The 23,956-nt window shown below is 41.9% G+C and overlaps 1 protein-coding gene across 9 annotated transcripts in view; it reads left to right on the top strand.

The window, feature by feature from the left end:
- Nucleotides 1-12,278: 12,278 nt before the first annotated feature.
- LOC135526520 (LIM and calponin homology domains-containing protein 1-like) overlaps nucleotides 12,279-23,956 on the top strand; it is a 146,015-nt gene continuing 134,337 nt past the window's right edge. For all 9 annotated transcript variants that reach the window (XM_064954971.1, XM_064954968.1, XM_064954976.1 and 6 more), the window contains exon 1: nucleotides 12,279-12,801. In XM_064954971.1, the coding sequence (XP_064811043.1) occupies nucleotides 12,700-12,801 (102 nt within the window). In that variant the 5' untranslated portion in view covers nucleotides 12,279-12,699. The remainder of the gene's footprint in view (nucleotides 12,802-23,956) is intronic.

Here is a 23,956-nt window from a genome sequence, read left to right as displayed (position 1 = left end):
GTAAGCCAAAGCAACCGACTGTAGATGAAAGTCAAAGAATGAAGTCAGGAGAGGTGCATCTGCAACAGCTGAAAGTTGGACACTAATGTGGTGTTTCAAAGACAAGGCTCAGATCCACATGGCAGTGTTACCATTGTTCATCAAAGTTTTTCTTTATAATGTCGAAATAAACATGGCTCTAACCTTCATATCACACATTCACAAACTGAGATCATATGTGTGTTCACAATCAATTACTGAGAGAGAGCTCCAAATGTCACATTAATTTGTATATAGCCTATCCACTGTATAGCCTACTTAAAATTGGTTCCTGTTTCAGTCATGTCTATGGTCACGTTCACCACGGGTATCATGCACTCTCATTGCATTTTTCAAGGACCTAAAACAGATTTTTCCTGTAATCTAGAACCATAACCCTAATCACAATTGTTTGATTTATTAGGACATGTAACACCTTCATCGGCATTCCAGCAGTGTATTTGATTTGCACATGTGCTAGCGCCAGCCGAGCGAGCCTCCATCTTTAGCACCGGTGAAGTGAGTTCGGGAACAACTGAATGTATGAGTCTTATAAGTAGTTTTCACACACAAACTTTGTATGTCCGAACTCAGAATCAAATATGCTTACCAAAAACAACATGGTCACTGTGGTATAACTTTATCTGACTGCCATCAGGCAGCTCTATTTCAGATGTGTCCATGTAAACAGGATTATTAGGGAAATCGTTTATTAGGGAAAGCATGTAAACATTTTAATCCAACTATTATATTAATCTGATTATCCACAATAATCACTTTATTGTGTACATGTAACTGTACTCAATGCAGCCCAATTCCTGCTTGTGATTTGTACCGCATACGAGGTAAAGTATTGCATTCTTTACACCACATTAAGACATTATCCCATATCCACTACCCTTTTCAAGCTTTTTTTCTTAAATGAAAGCTAGCTTTGCTTTTGTACATACCATCAGGCTTTATTGAGTGAGCTGTTTGTACTGTAGCAATCGGTACCTGCATGTATTTCCTTAACATTTTGAGAGAAAAAAACCCCACCATAATGTGTTTGGGGTCAGTAGGTGCCCAACATAACAATAGGTGGTGGTGTGTGGGATCACAGTATCTCAGATAGATAGAGCCTGTCTGCATTCCTGATTGCTGTAACTGTTAGCTTACGTGTAATATTGAATTAAGCTCAGGACCACTTGTTTTGCAAACATGGACCTGTTTTATCAATTGCTGTGCTGATCAATGGACAGTTCATTACCTCTGAAATGAATATAAAGTCTAACATTATGTTTGTATTTGTATTTATATTTGCAATTAAGATGGTGATGCTACAATAATACTCATTTACAATAGGCCTATAGAAATACATACAGCCTAATGATATATATAATAATCATGTTACTGAACATTACTGAAAATACACAAATAATCAACATGTTACTGAACAGTTTAGAAGGCCTAGTTGTAGTACTAAAAATATCGAAGCATGACTCTTGAGCTGTCTGTATCCTTGTGACTGGTGGTTCTTTAAAAAAAATAAACTAAATATGCTTATTTGCATCCCTGCTAAAATCTGGGTAAAAGATAGACAGGAATGTGAGTCTTATTCAGTACATTTAGTTGTTGCTTGCTTTTCAACGTTGCCAGCAGGCATACCAGCGAAGATAAATAGTTAGACAAGCTAACTACTTTAACTTGATTAATAGCCTGAAATGGCTTATTGGTAGGGCTAGCTAAAGCTAACTTCATAAAATAATAAAATAAATATCTCGAAATTTTACAAAAAGAGAAAAAAATGTTTTTTATTATTTTATTATTAAGGGCATTTGCCCCCTATGGGCATGATGTCTCTGACGTTTGCGTGGGTCAAACAAAAAACACCCCAATGATTGGTTAACTATAAAGTCTCCCACAATGCTGGCGATGGCTGATGTTTTGAGTATCTGAGTACCTTCACTGATGGCTAACAACCTTAAGATTTTTTTGGGGTGAATATTCTGAAAATATATATTGTCCCGTCTTTCAAATCCCCCTGAGCTCTAAAACAGCAACATTTTCTCTCAGCCTCATGGCGGCAAAATCTGTCAAATATAATGAGATTAGCTATAGAACTGCACATTTTTCTCTCTGCCCCATGGCAGAATAAATAAAGCAAATCAAATCAAAGCAAATCAAATCAAATGTTATTTGTCACATACACATGGTTAGCAGATGTTAATGCGAGTGTAGCGAAATGCTTGTGCTTCTAGTTCAATGCAGTAATAACCAACAAGTAATCTAACTAACAATTCCAAAACTACTGTCTTATACACAGTGTAAGGGGATAAAGAATATGTACATAAAGATATATGAATGAGTGATGGTACAGAGCAGCATAGGCATGATACAGTAGATGGTATCGAGTACAGTATATACATATGAGATGAGTATGTAAACAAAGTGGCATAGTTAAAGTGGCTAGTGATACTTGTATTACATAAGGATGCAGTAGATGATATAGAGTACAGTATATACGTATACATATGAGATGAATAGTGTAGGGTATGTAAACATTATATTAGGTAGCATTGTTTAAAGTGGCTAGTGATATATTTTGCATCATTTCCCATCAATTCCCATTATTAAAGTGGCTGGAGTTGAGTCAGTGTGTTGGCAGCAGCCACTCAATGTTAGTGGTTGCTGTTTAACATGTCCAGGGGTTGGTGCCCTTGCTCAGACCTAGCCAGGGAGCCCCGCGAAACTGCGCTATTCCACTGGGCACCAGGATTTTAACCTGGGACCTCTTAATCTGCTGTCAAATGTTCTAGTAGTTAGCTATACCACCAAGCTAAATATGCCTTTTTAAAAGTGATTTTCAGGGCCAGCAAACGTTCAGATTATTTTTATTTGAGTGTTGTTGCAAGCTCAAAGCAGGCAAACACTGTTCATCTAGATTTGAGGGGGGGGGGTGGGGTTCCCGTATGATTTTAGTAGCATATTTTAAATTGTCGTGTTGAGCTAGGATATGACGACTGCCGTATCCTGCCATACTCAAATGATGCTCATCGAGTTGAGTATCCTTATCTCACCACACTCTCCACACTTCTCTTGAAAAGACAGGAGCATTCCTCAAGTAAAATATTTTTTTTATTATAATAGATAAAGCATTTTAAAAACAGGCAGATTATAAAAGTAGTAAAAGAGACTAGATGCTTCTTCAACTGTAGAGATCGATATTATTAGCTAAGTTTATTAATATGTGAAAATGAAATGCAGAACTCCATGTAAACAATTTAAAACAATGATAAACATTTCTTATGATGAAAAGTCTCTTCACAATAAGTTTCCAAGTAACCACACGTCAAATTAAAAACAACATATAAAAAGTGGACACACCATAGAAACGCTGATGAAAACTCTGTCCTTTTACATTTGGATTGAACTCAAAGCTTCCATTTCATCATCAGAACAAAAACTAATGTATACATGTGTCCTAACTATACAACAATTTAAACGAAAAACAAATAGATAGAACTTAGAAAGTCGACAAACACTCAATCTTCAACTAAGGACAACACAGGTTTTAACTAACCTTAGGTTTAAACTATTTGACAATGAGAATAATCTCAAAGCATTCTAGGAAGTACTCCTCTCCTCTCCTTCAATCCCCTACTCTCCTCCACTTTCTCCTACTATCTCATCGCCTACTCTCGTCTACTCCCTTCTCCTCTCCTCTCCTTTCTTCTGTTGGCCCAACCTCAGGTCTCCCCTGCAGGGACACCATCTCTACACTCTCCCCTTCTTCTCTCTTCTGCCTCCTGGTGGTGTTGAAGTACAGATACATCAGGCTGCAACAGGACTATCTCAGCTGATGGGGTAGAATTTCCAGAAAAATAGGCTTTACCCTCCCAGAGTGCAGGCTCAGAGTCAGTGCAGATAAATTAGTCTCCCTGCTTGATTACAAAGGTGGAGGGTGCTACGTTTGAAACAGTGGAGCCACCGCCCAGTTGTCTATTTACTGATTATGACCTGTGTGTTTGTGTCCCCAGCCTTTGGTTCAGTCAGACTGGTGAATGAGACCAGATCCTGCATTGGGACAGTGGAGGTCTTTGACCAAGGAGAATGGACGGGCGTATGTAGACAAGGTTGGGGCATGACAAATGCCAAGTTGATGTGTGGACATCTGGGCTGTGGGCATCCTGTTGATGCACCTAAAGGTCCTTAATTTGGAAAAGGGTGCAAAGTAAGGTCAGTTGTTTTTCTTGGCATTGAGTCTACTCTTGGGCAGTGTCAAATGCACAGTGACATAGAGTATTTGGGATGAGAGCAGTGTCAATGTGGTCTGTTCGAAGTTTGTGAGGCTTGTGAATGGAGCTGGTCTATGCTCTGGGAGAGTGGAGGTCCAATCAGTCTGGATCTCAGTGGGCTTCAGTGTATGAAGCTGACTTTAACTCACAGGATGCAGAGGTAGTCTGTTGGGAGATTGGCTGTGGGGCTCCTTCAGATCTGCTGGGGGAGGGGGGGGGGCTCTATGGTGAAGGTGTGGGTCCAACCTGGACTACAGAGTTCCAGTGTAAAGGTAATGAGTCTCTTCTCCTGCTCTGTAGCACTTCAGCCAGAGGAGAACACACCTGTTTACCTGACAATGCTGTTGGTCTGACCAGCTCACAGCCTGATGATGTGAGACTGGTGAGAGGAGGCAGTCGCTGTGCAGGTACACTGGAGATGTACAAGGAAGGATACGGGACATGGAGGACGCAGCTGTAGTCCTACCTGCACTAACACAAGTGTATAACAGTCCTACCTGCACTAAGGTGTATATCAGTCATGGAGACATGGAGGATGCAGCTGTAGTCCTACATGCACTAACACAAGAGTTTATCAGTATAACAGTCCTACCTGCGCTTAGGTGTATATCAGTCCTACCTGCACTAACAGAGGTGTGTATACAGTGCCTTTGAAAATTATTCAGACCCCTTTACTTTTTTCCACATTTTGTTCTAAAATTGACTGTTGTTTTTTTCTCCTCACCAATCTAAACTGAAGTATCACATTTACATACGTCTTCAGATCCTTTACTCAGTGTTTTGTTGAAGCACCTTTGGCAGCGATTACAGTCTCAAGTCTTCTTGGGTATGACGCTACAAGCTTGGCACACCTCTATTTGGGGAGTTTCTCCCATTCTTCTCTGCAGATCCTCTCAAGCTCTGTCAGGTTGGATGGGGAGCGTCGCTGCAAAGCTATTTTCAGGTCTCTCCAGAGATGTTTGATCAGATTCAAGTCCTGGCTCTGGCTGGGCCACTCAAGGACATTCAGAGACTTGTCCCAAAGCTTCTCATGCGTTGTCTTAGCTGTGTGCTTAGGGTCTTTGTCTTGTTGGAAGATGAACTTTCGCCCCAGTCTGAGGTCCTGAGTGCTCTGGACCATATTCTCATCAAGGATCTCTCTTTACTTTGCTCCGTTCATCTTTGCCTTGATCCTGATTAGTCTCCCAGCCCCTGCCGCTGAAAAACATGCCCACAGCATGATGCTGCCACCACCATGCTTCACTGTAGGGATGGTTCCAGGTTTCTTCCAGATGTGACGCTTGGCATTTAGGCCAAATAATTCAATCTTGCTTTCATCAAACCGTAGAATCTTGTTTTTTCATGGTCTGAGATTCTTTAGGTGCCTTTTGGCAAACTTCAAGTGGGTTGTCGTGCCTTTTACTGAGGAGTGGCTTCCGTCTGGCCACTCTAACATAAAAGCCTGATTGGTGGAGTGCTGAAGAGATGGTTGTCCTGGAAAGCTTTCCCATCTCCACAGAGGAACTCTAGAGCTCTGTCAGAGTGACCATCGGGTTCTTGGTCACCTCCCTGACCAAGGCCCATCTACCACAATTTCTCAATTTGGCCAGGTGGCCAGATCTAGGAAGAGTCTTGGTGGTTCCAAACCTCTTCCATTTAAGAATGATGGAGGCCAATGTGTTCTTGGGGACATTCAATGCTGCACACATGTTTTGGTACCATTCCCCAGATCTGTGCCTCGACACTATCCTGTCTCTGAGCTCTATGGAGAATTCCTTCGGCCTCATCATTTGGTTTTTGCTCTGACATGCACTGTCAACTCTGGGACCTTATATAGACAAGTGTGTGCCTTCCCAAATCATATCCAATCAATTGAATTTACCACAGGTGGACTCCAATCAAGTTGTAGAAACATCTCAAGGATGATCAATGGAAACAGGATGCACCCGAGCTAAATGTGGAGTCTCATAGCAAAGGGTCTGAATACTTATGTAAATAAGGTATTTTTGTTTTCAATCAATATGCTAACATTTCACTGCAGGTATCATATCTGCCTCAAACAACGGCTCCACTGAGCAGAACTTCTGCTGTCTAAAGAGTTGACTGAAGAGTGGAGTGGACTTGTATCTTCTTGCATTTTCATTTTCTCATGCTAAGCATTGTTCAAATTCACTGCTCTTCCAGCTAATTGATGATCATTGTTGTCATTATCTCACAGGAAATAGGTCAGAGATCAATCCAGTTCCCAACACCCGCCAGCTGCTCAGTTTCATTTGTTTAAAAACAAGTCAATTTAAATATGTTTGAGGCATTACAAAACATTAAGGTAACCTGTATATTGAATAGGCTTATTGAAGATTGATATCAGATTAATGCTCTACCGTTGAGCTAAACCCCCTCATGTTGACAACATAGGCATCAAAATGCATATACAAGTTTAAACAACTTGATTTTAAGGGGGCACCAGGATTTGAATCTGGGACCTCTTGATCTGCAATCAAATGATCCTCCATTGAGCTATGACCCCTCATATGGAAGATATACCAGTTGGAGGTGACACAATACAGGCCTCAAAATGCAGTTCAAACTGTTCGATTTAAAAGGTGCACCAGGATTTGAGACATGACAGAGAGAAAGTGGGAAGTGACTTTTCAAGTATCCTCATTTCAGCAATGTTCCTGAAGATGCCAGTAGAGGACAAGAAAACATGCTGTTTTTTGCCATTATGCCATTTGAAGTCCTTCTATTGACAAACTATTGAGTATAAAATACATTGACTAGCCTAAGCAATATTGTTTTATTAATTTGGTGTGTAATATGATGTGTTTGTCAATGCTGTGTCTCTCTTTTTCATCATCATTAACTGAATCTTAAGGCTACAGCAGTTGAATCTAATGAGAATTTGGATTCCATGAGATCAGTCATATCTTGTCTGGATTGGTTTAAACTGCTGAAATGTGAAGGATGACTGTGATTAGGCAAAAGTCAAACCAGGTTAGCAATGCTGCATGTTCAAAAATGTTGCTCATCTTAATTTCTCCTTTAGCAGTGAACTTGTTGCATTGTGTTTAGGCACTATTCACTCTTAGATTCACTCTGTAAGTTCGGGATACCATTCATGAGTAGGCTTCCAGCAAGAAACAACGACAAATGAGCGATATTCATCCCATGGTATCTTCATATGCTAATATCACTTGTTGTGTCATCTGCAAACTTAATGATGGTGTTGAAGTCGTGCCTGGCCATGCGGTCATGAGTGAACAGGAAGTACAGGAGGGGACTGACCACGCACCCCTGAGTGGCCATCGTGTTGAGGATGAGCTTGGCGGATGTGTTGTTTCCTACCCTTACCACCTGGGGGTGGCCCGTCAGGAAGTACAGGATCCAGTTTCAGAGGGAGGTGTTTAGTCCCAGGGTCCTTAGCTTAGTGATGAGCTTTGAGGGCACTATGGTGTTGAACGCTGAACTGTAGTCAATGAATAGCATTCTCACATAGGGGTTCCTTTTTTCCAGGTGTGAAAGGGCAGTGTGGAGTGCAATAGAGATTGCATCGTCTGTGGATCTGTTGGGGTGGTATGAAAATTGGAGTGGGTCTAGGGTTTTTGGGATAATGGTTTGGATGTGAGCCATGACCATCCTTTCAAAGCACTTCATGGCTACAGACGTGAGTGCTACGGTTGGTAGTCATTTAGGCAGGTTACCTTAGTGTTCTTGGGCACAGGAAGTGGTGGTCTGCTTGAAACATGTTGGTATTACAGACTCAGATAGGGAGAGGTTGAAAATATCAGTGAAGACACTTGCCAGTTGGTCAGCGCATGTTCGGAGTACACGTCCTGGTAATCCGCCTGGCCCTGTGTCCTTGTGAATGTTGACCTTTTTAACCTCTTTGGTATATTTTGGGACGGTAGCGTCCCACCTCAACAACAGCCAGTAAAAGTGCAGGGCGCCAAATTCAAAACAACAGAAATCCCATAATTAAAATTCCTCGGACATACAAGTATTTCACAACATTTTAAAGATAAACTTGTTGTAAATCCAGCCACAGTGTCCGATTTCAAAAAGGCTTTACAACGAAAGCACACCAAACTATTATGTTAGGTCAGTACCGAGTCACAGAAATACACAGCCACTTTTCCAGCCAAAGAGAGGAGTCATGAAAAGCAGAAATAGAGATAAAATGAATCACTAACCTTTAAAAAAAAAAAATTGTACCTTTATTTTACTAGGCAAGTCAGTTAAGAACAAATTCTTATTTTCAATGACGGCCTAGGAACAGTGGGTTAACTGCCTGTTCAGGGGCAGAACGACAGATTTGTACCTTGTCAGCTCTGGGATTCGAACTTGCAACCTTTCGGTTACTAGTCCAATGCTCTAGTGTCATCTTCATCAGATGACACTCATAGGACTTCATGTTACACAATACATGTATGTTTTGTTCGATAAAGTTCATATTTATATCTACAAATCTCAGTTTACATTGGCGCGTTACGTTCAGTAGTTCCAAAACATCCGGTGATTTTGTAGAGAGCCACATCAATTTACAAAAATACTCATAATAAACATTGCTAAAAGATACAAGTGTAATGCATGTAATTTTAGATCCACTTCTCCTTAATGCAACTGCTGTGTCAGATTTCAAAAAAGCTTTACCGAAAAAGCACACCATGCAATAATCTGAGTACAGCGCTCAGACAACAAAACAAGCCACACAGATATCCGCCATGTTGTGGAGTCAACAGAAGTCAGAAATAGCATTATAAATATTCACTTACCTTTGATGATCTTCACCAGAATGCACTCCCAGGAATCCCAGTTCCACAATAATTGTTTGATTTGTTCGATAAAGTCCATCATTTATGTCCAAATTCCTACTTTCTGTTCGTGCGTTAAGTACACAATCCAAACTCACGACGCACGGGCAAGTCCAGGAGAAAGTTCAGACGAAAGTCATATTACAGTTCGTAGAAACATGTCAAATGAAGTATAGAATCAATCTTTAGGATGTTTTTAACACAAATCTTCAATAATGTTTCAGAATACGTGGACAACTACAAATACCTGGGTGTCTGGTTGGACTGTAAACTCTCCAAGCAGACTCACATTAAGCATCTCCAGTCCAAAATTAAATCTAGAATCGGCTTTGCAACAAAGCATCCTTCACTTATGCTGCCAAACATACCCTTGTAAAACTGACCATCCTACCGATCCTCGACTTCGGTGATGTCATCTATAAAATAGTCTCCAACACTCTACTCAACAAACTGGATGCAGTCTATCACAGTGCCATCCGTTTTGTCACCAAAGCCCCATACACTACCAACCATTGCGACCTGTACGCTCTCGTTGGTTGGCCCTCGCTTCATACTCGTCGCCAAACACACTGTCTAATGGTTATCTACAAGTCTCTGCTAGGTAAAGCCCCGCCTTATCTCAGCTCACTGGTCACCATAGCAGCACCCACTCGTAGCACGCGCTCCAGCAGGTATATCTCACTGGTCACCCCCAAAGCCAATTCCTCCTTTGGTCGTCTTTCCTTCCAGTTCTCTGCTGCCCATGACTGGAACGAATTGCAAAAATCTCTGAAGCTGGAGACTCACATCTCCCTCACTAGCTTTAAGCACCAGCTGTCAGAGCAGCTTACAGATCAATGCACCTGTACATAGCCCATCTGTAAACAGCACATCTATCTACCTACCTCATCCCCCATCCTGGTATTTATTTATTTTGCTCCTTTGCACCCCAGTATCTCTACTTGCACATTCATCTTCTGCCGATCTACCATTCCAGTGTTTAATTGCTATATTGTAATTACTTCACCACCATGGCCTATTTATTTCCTTAACTTACCTCGTTTGCACTCACTGTATATAGACTTTTTCTTTTCTTTTGTTCTACTATATTATTGACTGTATGTTTTGTTTATTCCATGTGTAACTCTGTGTTGTTGTACGTGTCGAATTGCTACGCTTTATCTTGGCCAGGTCGCAGTTGCAAATGAGAACTTGTTCTCAACTCGCCTACCTGGTTAAATAAAGGTGAAATTTAAATTAAAAAAATAATAATAATGTCGTCGTTCAGCTACGACTCGGTGAAATATTAGATATTACAGTTTTTAATGTCCCGTTGGTAGGATATATATGCTTGTAGTTTGTCCACTATATTATCCAGCGATTGTACGTTGGCCAATAGGACATATGGCATAGGCAGATTAGCCACTTGTCGCCGGATCCTCACAAGGCACCCCGATCTCCTTCCCGAAACCTCCGTCTCTTTCTCCTGCGAATAACGGGGATGAGGACCTGTTCGGGTGTCTGGAGTAAATTCCTCTCGTCCAACTCATTAAAGAAAAATTCTTTGTCCAGTTCAAGGTGAGTAATCGCTGTTCTGATGTCCATAAGCACTTTTCAGTCATAAGAGACATTATGTATAAAATAAGCAGCAACATTATGTACAAAATAAGTTACAAATAAGGTGAAAAAACAAACAAAATAGCACGGTTGGTTTAGAGACAATAAAACGGCCGCCATCCCCTCTGGTACCATCTTCTGTGTGTGTGTGTTTATGTGTGTGTGCATGCATGTGTAAGCAAAAATAAATGTTGGAATCACCCTACTTGAAGATTAGATGAACGCCAATGCCATCCTTCTTTCTTTCATGTTGGCAAAACAGTCTATGGCCCTGTCATACAGTACGCTTTTGGTTTTTGTTGTCATAGGCTATCTAGCTAAATTGCTTGCAAGCCTAACTTCCTTGCATGGGCAACAATGAACCAGCTAAATTAGCTAGCTAGTTAACGTGAGCCTAAAAGGCCTAGGCTACATCTAGACTACATATTGAACTTCAAAACTCCCAGGTCAGTGGCACAACATATTAATCAGAATCGCCGTCATAATCATTGGCCTGTACTGAGAATTAAGTCAAAACCACAAGTCCAAATCCCCATCTTCATCCATGGCTTAGGAAAAAGCCGATTTAGCGAGCTAGCTACTGCATGACATCAACACAAGTGGACCAAATACTAAAATTATGTTTTGCTTAGGATGTGATTTGATTGGTGTGATGCCAAATCCAAACTGGTTTCCATTGGGAGGTGTTTTGCTACACCAGGACAACCCACCATTGAGCTCAGTTCATTCTTTAATATTTTTTTTAATTAAGGGGAAGCCAAATGCTTGCTGGCATCAATCAGTCAAACGCTACAGCCGCAACATGTCATACTCTTTTGGTCCAGACAGCTTCAGATACATGGGCTACACGTACTGAGAGGGGTGCTGTTTCCCTTGCTTGGATGATTTCTCCGGTGAGATTTAGCCACTTGCAAATTTACAGAAAATTCTTAAATCACACAGAGAGAAGAAATACATGTTTTTATTTATTTATTTATTTAGTCAAATATTTGGGGTAGCTTGGCTTGCCTTGGCATCCATGAATACACGCCACGGATGAAAAAACATATTCTCAGCAGTTTAGATGGTACAATGATTCTCTATGCTATACTTGCTTGTTTTGTCACATAAACTGAAATTAGGCCAACCATTAGAATTTTAGCAACCAGGAAATGGAGGAGTGAATTCTGCATAGTGCATCCTTAAATCGCTGCAGTTGCTCCTCACCAACTGCACCATGCAGCATCACCTGCATTGTGGGGGGGACTATTTGTCAACCAATCATTAGGAGGGTAAAGAAGGGACTTAAACAGGAACCAGCTTTGCTGTTATTCTAAAAGCTACAGGGAACACAAATAAAAGTGATATTTGAAACCTTTTAATTGAGACCAATTAATTGTACAAACGTTATGTTTTCAGTGTGTAAGTGTGTGATATGAGGGTATAGAAAAGTTTATTTTGACATATATAAAAAAAAAAAAAAAAAAAAGCAGCCATGTTGACACTGACATGTTCATCTGAGCCTTGCAGTGTCCGTCTTTCGGCTATTACAGATGCACCTCCCCCAACTTCACTCGCCTAATTTCTACAGTCGGCTTCGTTCGGCGTACTGCTCGAACACACCCAATGATAATTCTCTTCACTGCTCTGTGTTGCTGCTGTCGGGAAACTGGGTGTGTGATCCGGAGTGGCTGATGGAATTGCTTGCTGTCTTTGCATTGGCTGACCGCACAGCAGCACTGCTCCGTGTATTTTTAGCCATCGATGCAATTCATATTGCGGTGCGAGCGAGGCGACTCGGTCCACAGTCCCAGTAGGCTACACCGGAGTTACAGGGGTTAGCTGCGAGTGCAGTGCTTTGGGGTTTGCGACATAGACCGAAGGAGAGTGGGGGAGACTGGCTACACAGCAAGTCAAGTAAAAATAAATAAACGGCATTATCGGGTTTTCACGGTCAGGTGCTGAAGCCTGAGGATTCTCCAATAGCCTACATTTGTAGATTTATTGTTGGTCTATTTTAATACTGAGCAGCTTTGCAAATGGCAAGTCCCGCTGCAGATAGAGGACAACCACACCAGCGACATCCCCTCTCCGAATCGGCCTCGGAGCCCGCGTTTCTAGAAGCGCAGAAATGGATTGAGGTGAGTCACTGTCCTTATCAAACTCATACGGGCACGCTATTAGACTGCAGAATGACCAAATATGCCTACAATTTACAGACTTGTAATTTGCCTAAAAGTCTAAAGGCCCGTCACGTTATCATATTATCATGTCACAAAGGCACAGTAAACCATGCTAAGCGGTTTTATTGCCTAGTCACCTGTTGAATAAGTGACGCAAATTCGTCTTCTCAATTGCCCTACGAACAGTATCCTCCGCTGTGGAGCTGGGTGCGCGTTTGGTTGAAAACAAAGAATGCATCATCTGGAATGGATATTTTTTTGTTTGCCTCGTCGCGAGCTTGTCGGACAATAATCGCACAAACGGGGTTTTGTTCTGTGAGAATTGAAATCACGGCATTCACTGGCCGCGTTGCACTTGGCTTTGTTAGACTGTGATTAGCTGTTACATTGTTCTATTCAACACAATGTTTTAGGTTGTTGTGATGTGACCTAAGCTTGGTAAACTAGGCCTACGTGAAATAACTTTGAGGCATTAGTGTCTATTCTGGACACGTTTTTAAAAACTGTAGATAAAGTTTAAAGCCTGTTAACCCTTTCACCCTTTCAACCTTTAACCCCCACGGACATGTACTTTATCACAAATTTGTGTACTTTATCACCATATGTATTGTTTTGAGCTTACACAATTATCGTTGTAGCATGTTAATATAATAATATATATATCCACATTTTTATGTATGGGTAGTCAACCTAGTTTAAAGCATCCATTACTGGCCCTGTCTCCTTTGCCTGATAATGAGCCACACAGTTGATTGAGAGAAACAACAGTTGGACAGGTCGTTATCTGTCCTCTCAAGGGGACTGCTCACCTTATCCACATACACCTGGTGTATGTCACTGGGTCCCCTTGGGGGCATTGAGTTGATACAGATCACCGGTTTTGAAGGAAACAAACAAGAGCCAAGCCCATTATTATCAGGTAAATTAAAAAGGCTTAATTTCTAGGCTTAATGTCTCAGCCATGAGTATATTTCTTAGCCGTTTCTGAGTGTTAGGCCTTGGATTGCTCTGACAGTAACACTGTACATTACAGTATACTTGATGGAACACAATTCCAACCAATGTATTAACTGTTTATTGCAGATTCATAAACCTTTATCAAACTCATTGCTTGGTTTTTGCTCTGATATGCACTGTCAACTGTGGGACTGTATATAGACAGGTGTGTGCTTTTCCAAATCATGTCCAATCAATTTAATTTACCACAGGCGTACTCCAAGTTGGAGAAACATCTCAAGGATGATCAATAGAAACAGGATGCACCTGAGCTCAATTTCAAGTCTCATAGCAAAGGTTCTGAATACTAATGTAACTAAGGTATTTCTGTTTTTTAAATTTGTAATACATTTGCAAAAATGTCTGAACCAGTTTTCACTTTGTCATTATGGGGTATTGCGTGTAGATTGCTGAGAAAAATGTTTTGTTTAATATATTTTAGAATAAGGCAGTAACATAACAAAATGTGAAAAAGGTCGAGGGGTCGGAATACTTCCCGACGGCACTGTACATGCAATTTTCATGTGTTCCACCACACTGTCATTAACAAATCTCACAATTATCAGACACCTCAAGCTACCAGCTACTATCTAATCAACACAGCATTGACATGATCTCACCCCTGGTTAGCCACTATTGGCTTAAAAAGCAAAACCTAACACAATATCTGCAAGTAAATTTCCAGCAATATTGTTCCTGTCTATGTGTGGTGCGCATGTTTGTCTATCACTCAGTGTGTAGCCAGTTGTGATAACCTTCTTGCGGATTGACAGAAATACTTTCCCCAAAACCTTCTCAATTAAATGTTAACTTCAAATCAAATATTATTGGTGACATACACGTGTCTAGCAAATGTTATTGCGGGTGTAGCGAATTGCTTGTGCTTCTAGTTCCGACAGTGCAGCAATATCTAACAAGTAATATCTAACAGTTTCACAACATATACCAAAAAAACACACAAATCTAAGTAAAGGAATGGAATTAAGATATATGGACGAGCAATGTCAGAGTGGAATAGACTAAGATACAGTAGTATAGAATATAGTATATACATATGAGATGTAAACATTATTAAAGTGACCAATGATTTCAAGTCTGTGTATATAGGCTATTTAACAATCTGAAGCTGTTTCTCAGTCTCTCGGTCCCAGCTTTGATGCACCTGTACTGAACTCGCCTTCTGGATGATAGCTGGGTGAACAGGCAGTGGCTCAGGTGGTTGTTGTCCTTGATGGTCTTTTTGGCCTTCCTGTGACATTGGGTGCTGTAGGTGTCCTGGAGAGCACTGCGGTTGTGGGAGGTGCAGTTGCCATACCAGGTGGTGATCCAGGAGGCTCTCAATTGTGCATCTGTAAAAGTTTGTGGGTATTATGTGACAAGCCAATTTTCTTCAGCCTCCGAAGGTTGAAGAGGTGCTGTTGCACCTTCTTCACCACACTGTCTGTGTGGGTGGACCATTTCAGTGATGTGTACGCGAACTTAAAACTTTCCACCTTCTCCACTGCTGTCCCATCGATGTGGATAGGGGGATGCTCCCTCTCCTGTTTCCTGAAGTCCACTATCATTTCCTTTGTTTTGTTGACATTGAGTGAGAGGTTATTTTCCTGGCACCACACTCCCAGATCCCTCACCTCCTCTCTGTAGGCTGTCTCATCATTGGTAGTCAAGCCTACTACTGTTGTGTCGTCTGCAAACTTGATGATTGATTTGGAGGTGTGCTTGGCCACGCAGTCATGGGTGAACAGGGAGACACTAACAAAGACACTGATTTCCATGCACCCTTGTGGAGCCCCAGTGTTGAGGATCAGCGAAGGTGTTGTTTGAGGTGTTGTTTCCCATCACCTGGGGGTGGCCCATCAGGAAGTACAGGACCCAATTGCACAGGGCGGGATTCAGACCCGTGGCCTCAAGCTTAATGATGAGTTTGGAGGGTACTATGGTTTTGAATGCTGAGCTATAGTCAATGAACAGCATTCTTACATAGGTATTCCTCTTGTAGAGATGGGTTAGGGCAGTGTGATGGCGATTGCATCGTCTGTGGACCCATTGGAGCGGAAAGCAAATTGGAGTGGGTCTAGGGTGTCAGGTAGGGTGGAGGTGATATGGTCCTTGACTAGTCTCTCAAAGCAAAGCACTTCATGATGACGGAAGTGAGTGCTACGGGGCGGTAGTCGTTTAGCTCAGTTACCGTAGCTTTCTTGGGAACAGGAACAATGGTGGCCCTCTTGAAGCATGTGGGGACAGCAGACTGGGATAGGGAGAGATTGAATATGTCCATAAACACACCAGCCAGCGGGTCTGCGCATGTTCTGAGGACGTGGCTAGGAATGCTACCTGGGCCAGCAGTCTTGCAAGGGTTAACATGTTTAAATGTCTTTCTCATGTCGGCCACGGAGAACTAAATGACTTGAGTGGTGAACAAAAGGACTTGAGTTCCTGTATGTTATCACAATTACACCATGAGTCGTTAATCATGAAACATACACCCCTGCCCTTCTTCTTCCCGGAGAGATGTTTATTCCTGTCGGCACGATGAACTGAGAATCCAGGTGGCAGGACAGACTTCGACAGTATATCCCGAGAGGGCCATGTTTCCGTGAAACAGAGTATATTACAATCCCTGATGTCTCTCTGGGAAGAATAGTTCAGTTACCATGTACCTCTCCTTGTTTTGGGTCGGCCTCTTGAATCAGTTCAATTGCCCTGGGTGGTGCGAACAAAGGATCCCCGCTTCGGGAAAGTCGTATTCCTGGTCATAATGCTGGTAGTGCTGGTGAGTTACCGCTGCTCTGATGTCCAATAGATCTTTCCGGCTGTATATAATAACACATTTTCTGGGCTAACAATGTAAGAAATAATACATAAAAAAGCAAAATACTGCAAAGTTTCCTAAGAGCAAGAAGCGAGGCAGCCCTCTGTCTGCGCCAAAGTTGCCTTACCTGGCAGAAGTTTATCATCAGTGAGTACATCATTTGTATCTATTATGTTATTTGTGAACTTAGCTTTGAAATGAGCAGCAGCAGTACAGAACCATTGCTAGACCGGCACATTAGAAGCATATTCCTCAATTGTTAGATGCGCAATTAAAGGTCCAGATGCGCAATTCAAGTAAATGTTTATGTATGTTCAGTGTAAGTTAAATCATTTTTAAAAAGTAAAAAAAGGGGTAATTCAATTCTGCACTTTATTTTTTTTCATTTTCACTCAGACCTAAAATAACATTTCTTCTGGTGTGATTTCAACATTGCATGGACTCAGAACATCCAATGTTGTCTCTATATGAACAATCATAATTTTACGAGTGAAAAGAAAAAAATCTATAGCCAAAAAAAGTATAACTGAGAACATAATTTGGGAAAATACAAAACAGAATTTGTGGAGAAAAAATTACAGATTTTGTAGGGCCCCCATAAATTCTGGCAAATTAGTTCGCAATGAGCCAGGCAGCCAAAACTGTTGCATATACCCAGACTCTGCGTGCAATGAACGCAAGAGAAATGACACAATTTCACCTGGTTAATATTGCCTCCTAAACTGCATTAGAAGTTATAACTAGTGATTATGATTGATTGTTTTTTTACAAGATAAGTTTAATGCTAGCTAGCGATTTACCTTGGCTTCTACTGCATTCGCGTAACAGGCAGGCTCCTCGTGGAGTGCAATGGTTAGAGCGTTGGACTAGTTAACTGTACGGTTGCAAGATTGGGTCCCCTGAGCTAACAAGGTGAAAATCTGTCATTCTGCCCCTGAACAAGGCAGTTAACCCACCGTTCCTGGGCCGTTATTGAAAATAAGAATGTGTTCTTTAACTGACTTGCCTAGTGAAATAAAGGTAAAAAAAAATAATAATCGGAAATCAGCGTCCAAAAATACAGATTTCCGATTATGAAAACTTGAAATTGGCCCTAATTAATCGGCCATTCCAATTAATCGGTCGACCTCTAGTGGACACCAAGGAACTCTCGACCCGCTCCACTACAGCCCCATTGATGGGAATGGGGTCGTGCTTGTCCCTCCATTTCCTGTAGTCCACGATCAGCTCCTTTCTCTTGATGATGTTGAGGGAGAGGTTGTTGTCCTGGCACCACACAGCCAGGTCTCTGAGCTCCATATAGGCTGTCTCATCGCCGTCGGTAATCAGTCCTACCACCGATGTGTGGTCAGCAAACTTGATGATGGTGTTGGAGTCATTTACAGACACTCAGTCATGGGTGAACAGGGAGTGCATGAGGGGACAAAGCACACAACCCTGAGGGGCCCCAGTGTTGATGATCAGCGTGACGGATGTGTTGTTGACTACACTCACCGCCTACCCTCACCATGGCCCGTCAGGAAGTCCAGGATCCAGTTGCAGAGGAAGGTGTTCAGACCCAAGATCCTGAGCTTGGAGGGGACTATGGTGTTAAATGCTGAGCAGTAGTCAATGAACAGCATGTTTACATAAGTATTCCTTTTGTCCAGGTGGGTGAGGGCAGTGTGAATTGCGTCATCTGTGCATCTGTTGGGGCGGTGTGCAAATTTGGAGTGGGTCCAGGGTTTCTGGGATGATGGTGTTGATGTGAGCCATGACCAGTCTTTCAAAGCATTTAATGGCTATCAATGTTATTGCTACGGGGCTAGTCATTTAGGCAGTTAATTTAGTTTGATAGTGATTTAGGGGTTCTTGGGCATGGGGACTATGGTGGTCTGCTTGAAACAAGTTGGAATTACAAACTGGGTCAGGGATAGGTTGAAAATGTCAGTGAAGACACTTGCCAGCTGGTTACCGCATGCTCTGAATACACGTCCTGGTATTCCGTCAGGCTCCGCGGCCTTGCGAATGTTAACCTGTTTAAAAGTCTTACTCACATTGGCTACAGAGAGCAAGATCACAAACTCGGCCAGAACAGCTGGTGCTCTCATGCATGGTTCAGGGTTGCTTGCCTCAAAGCGGACTTAGAAGGCATTTAGCTCGTCTGGTAGGCCCACGTCGCTGGGCAGCTCACGGCTGGGTCTCCCTTTATAGGCCCTGCCACTCTCTTGAGCGTCAAAGCCGGCGTAGTAGGATTCGTTCTTAGTCCTGTATTGACACCTTGTCTGTTTGATGGCTCGTGGGAGGTTATTTATTGTAAGAGTCCGGATTAGTGTCCCGCTTCTTGAAAGCGGCAGCTCTTTATCGCAGTGCGGATGTTGCCTGTAATACATGGGTTCTGGTTGGGGTATGTATGTACGTACAGTCTTTGTGGGGACGACGTTGTCGAGGCACTTATTAATGAAGCCAGTGACTGATGTGGTAAACTCCTCAATGTAATTGGATGAATCCCGGGAACATAACCTATAGCTTAGCATCCGCTTCATTGGACCACTTCAGTATTGAGCGCATCATTGGTACTTTCGGTTCAAGTTTTTGTTTGCAAGCAGGAGGATAGTTATTATCTGATGTGCCAAAGGGAGGGCGAGGGAGGGCCTTGTATGTGTTTCTGTGTGTGGAATAAAGGTTATCTAGAGCGTTTTGTCACTGATGCACAGGTGACATGCTGGTAAAAATAAGAAAATGGATTTAAGTTTCCATGCATTAAAATCACCGGCCATGAGAAATGCTGCCTCTGAATTTGCGTTTTCTTATGGCCTTATGCAGATCATTGAGTGCAGTCTTAGTGCCAGCAACAGTCTTACCCGAGTCTGCCGTCCAGTCTTGGCGATGCATAGAAAAACCAGCAAGATCTTTATCCATGTCCTCGTTAAGCCACGACTCAGAGAAACATAGGATATTACAGTTTCAGGTCCCGTTGATAGGGTAGTCTCGAACGGAGCTCATACAGTTTTTTCCCCCAGTGATTGCATGTTCGCAAATAGAACACAGGGCAATGGTGGTCTATTTGTTCTCCGACGTAGTCTCGTCAGGGTGCCGGTTCACTTGCCTCTTTTTCGTTGCCGCTTCCGCTTTCGAGTCTCGGGGACTAGGGCCTGGTCTGGAGAAAGCAGAACTGCTGTTGTGATATCCAGAAGCTGTTTCTGGCCGTAGGAAATTATGGCAGAGACATTATGTAAAATAAAAAATTCAGATTAGTGTAAAAAAAGCACACAAATTTAGCAGAATTGGTCAGGAGCCCGTAAGATTGCTGCTATCCACTGCAGTGCCATCCTCATCTTTCACTACTTAAGGAGTATACCTTAATTCAACGTGTTAGCACTCTGATTGTAGCCTACCAATTGCCCATTTTTGCTCAATAAGATGAACTTAGAAATATACAGCGGGTTTGAACTGAAATTGACTGCAGTTTCCTTTCTGCCAGCACCTTGTCAGGGACAATGGTAATGATAGTGTTAAGTCTACTCTGAGTTTCAGACAGACAGCTGTTTGATGAGGGCATAAACAATTGTTGTGATGATTTAACTATAGTCACAGGGTTTTTCCCAGCCAATGACTATGTTGGTCAACCATTTGACACCTCCCACTGAATGGTGGAATGAAATCACTCATCTCAAGGTTGCTCAAATGAAAACATCCAACTTTCCACAAAGTAGATAAGGGAATGAAATGCTGATATGATTATATATTTTTTTGTCAACATATTTCAGTTGACTTTAGACAAACATCAATATTAAATTGAGTTCGATTGACATGAATTGAATCACACAATGTTACAAGTACACATCAAGCAAATTAGAGAGGGTTCAGGTATACTGGTTGGAAATGTTTGGATATTTCTTCCCTCTTGAATAACCATACTTTTTTCTTGCTCAGTGCTTTGTTTTATCCCTTCTCTCACTCAGCATGGGCATGTTGTGTTACCTTCTGCAACAATACTGTGAGTGTGTTCTATTGTGAAAGGCTGAAATGGAATGTGACATTTTAAAAATTATTTATATTTAATCTTTATTTAACTAGGTAAGTCAGTCAGTCAAAAATTCTTATTTACAATGACGGCCTACACCGGCCAAACTTGGACGACGCTGGGCCAATTGTGTGCTGGCCCAGTGGACTCCCAAACACAGCCGGATGTGATACAGCCTGGTTTCAAACCAGGGACTGTAGTGACGCCTCTTGCACTGAGAGGCAGTGCCTTAGACCGCTGTGCCACTTGGGAGCCCTGATATCATCCACTTGTCATTGGGTGATACCATTCAGAAGATATCACTGTTTGTAATAGGCAAATATTCTGAGAGCGTTGATACAGTGGGGTTGTTATTATAGGCTGTGTTGATAATGAAAATGTAATTAAGTTAGTAAATCAAACTCTGATTTCTGAAAATAAGTCACCATGCAGCTCCACTCATACACTATTTAATAATTTATCAGGAAATCTGAGGAATTATACTTGAATTGTTCCATGTTTAGATTCACTGTTGGTCGATGAACATGGAGATGGTTCTTAAAACAATGGAGGGGAAAGGTTCCCCCAATTGTCTTCTTAATTTGATCCATGGTTTTAAATGAATGAAAAGTGCAGAGCAACAATCACCATGCCCATCACTTTTAGTCTATCTGCATACAGTCGTGACCGAAAGTTTTGAGAATGACACAAATATTAATTTCCACAAAGTTTGCTGCTTCATTGTCTTTAGATATTTTTGTCAGATGTTACTATGGAATACTGAAGTATTTCATACGTGTAAAAGGCTCTCATTGACCGTTAAGTTGATGCAAAGACTCAATATTTGCAGTGTTGACCCTTCTTTTTCAATACCTCTGCAATCCCCCCTGGCATGCTGTCAATTAACTACTGGGTCACATCCTAACTGATGGCAGCCCATTCTTGCATAATCAATGCTTGGAGTTTGTCAGAATTTGTGGGTTTTTGTTTGTCCACCCGCCTCTTGAGGATTGACCACAAGTTCTCAATGGGATTAAGGTCTGGGGAGTTTCCTGGCCATGGACCCAGAATATCCATGTTTTGTTCCCTGAGCCACTTAGTTATCACTTTTGCCTTATATTAAGGTGCTCCATCATGCTGGACAAGGCATTGTTCGTCACTAAACTGTTCCTGGATGGTTGGGAAAAGTTGCTCTCGGAGGATGTGTTGGTACCATTCTTTATTCATGGCTGTGTTCTTAGGCAAAGTTGTGAGTGAACCCACTCCCTTGGCTGAGAAGCAACCCCACACATGAATGGTCTCAGGATGCCTTACTGTTGGCATGACACAGGACTGATGGTAGCGCTCACCTTGTCTTCTCCAGACAAGCTTTTTTCCGGATGCCCCAAACAATTGGAAAGGGGATTCATCAGAGAAAATGACTTTATCCCAGTCCTCAGCAGTCCAATCCCTGTACCTTTTGCAGAATATCAGTCTGTCCCTGATGTTTTTCCTGGAGAGAAGTGGCTTCTTTTCTGCCCTTCTTGACACCAGGCCATCCTCCAAAGGTCTTCGCCTCACTGTGCTTGCAGATGCACTCACACCTGCCTGCTGCCATTCCTGAGCAAGCTCTGTACTGGTGGTGCCCCTATCCCACAGCTGAATCAACTTTAGGAGACGGTCCTGGTGCTTGCTGAACTTTCTTGGCCGCCCTGAAGCCTTATTCACAACAATTGAACCGCTCTCCTTGAGGTTCTTGATGATCCGATAAATGGTTGATTTAACTTCTTATGACTGGGGGCAGTATTGAGTAGCTTGGATGAATAAGGTGCCCAGAGTAAACTGCCTGCAACTCAGGCCCAGATGGATTTGGATAGAAAACACTGAAGTTTCTAAAACTGTTTGAATGATGTTTGTGAGTATAATAGAACTCATATGGCAGGCAAAAACCTGAGAAATCCAACCAGGAAGTGGGAAATCCCAGGTTTGTAGTTTTTCAACTTTTTGCCTATCAAATATACAGTGTCTATTGTGTCAAATTGCACTTTCTAAGGCTTTCACTAGATGTCATCAGTCTTTAGAACCTTGTTTGATGCTTCTACTGTGAAGGAGGGGGGGAATGAGAGTGGATTGAGTCAGAGGTCTGGCAGAGTGGCATGAGAGCGTTCACGTGAGTTAGTTTGAGTTCCATTGCATTTCTGAAGAAAAAGGAATTCTCCGGTTGGAACATTCTATACAGTCCGTAGAAACATGTCAAATGATGTAACGGAACTTTTTGACTTTCGTCTGCTCGCACGTCATGAATTTGGATTACTGGGCTAAACTCGCGAAGAAAAAGGAGGTATTTGGACATAAATGATGGACTTTATCGAACAAATCAAAATTTATTGTGAAACTGGGATTCCTGGGAGTGCATTCTGATGAAGATCATCAAAGGTAAGTGCATATTATGTTTTTCTGACTTCTGTTGACTCCACAACATGCCGGATATATGTCTGGCTTGATTTGTTGTCTGAGCGCTGTATTAAGATTATTGCGTGGTATGCTTTTTTGAAATCTGACAGCGGTTGCATTACGGAGAAGTGTACCTATAATTCCATGCATAATAGTTGTATCTTTTAACAATGTTTTTATTATGAGTGTTTCTGTTAATTGATGTGGCTCTCTGCAAAATCAACAGATGTTTTGGAACTACTGAACGTAATGCTCCAATGTAAACTCAGATTTGCTTTATATAAATATTCACTTTATCGAACAAAACATACATGTATTGTGTAACATGAAGTCCTATGAGTGTCATCTGATGAAGATCATCAAAGGTTAGTGATTAATTTGTCTCTATTTATGCTTTTTGTGACTCCTCTGGCTGGAAAAATGGCTGTTTTTCTGTTCCTAGGTGCAGACCTAACATAATTGTTTATGCTTTCTTCGTAAAGTCTTTTTGAAATCGGACACTTTGGTGGGATTAACAACAAGTTTATCTTTAAAATGGTGTAAAATACTTCTATGTTTGAGGAATCTGTTTTGAATTTGGCGCCCTGCACTTTCACTGGCTGTTATCAATCCCATTAGCGGGATTCAAGCCATAACTTTTTTTTTGTGCAATCTTACTGGCAGCAATATCCTTGCCTGTGAAGCCCTTTTTGTGCAAAGCAATGATGACGGCACATGTTTTCTTGCAGGTAACCATGGTTGACAGAGGAGAACAATGATTCCAAGCCCCACCATCCTTTTTGAAGCTTCCAGTCTGTTATTCGAACTCAATCAGCATGACAGAGTGATCTCCAGCTGAAATACAGTGGAAATGCTTTTTGGGGATTCAGTTCATTTGCATGGCAAAG

This window comes from Oncorhynchus masou, chromosome 32 (genome assembly GCF_036934945.1).
Source record: "Oncorhynchus masou masou isolate Uvic2021 chromosome 32, UVic_Omas_1.1, whole genome shotgun sequence".
Taxonomy (NCBI): domain Eukaryota; kingdom Metazoa; phylum Chordata; class Actinopteri; order Salmoniformes; family Salmonidae; genus Oncorhynchus; species Oncorhynchus masou.
The sequence above is the reverse complement of the archived record's forward strand: the minus strand, read 5'-3'. Positions and strand labels throughout refer to the sequence as shown.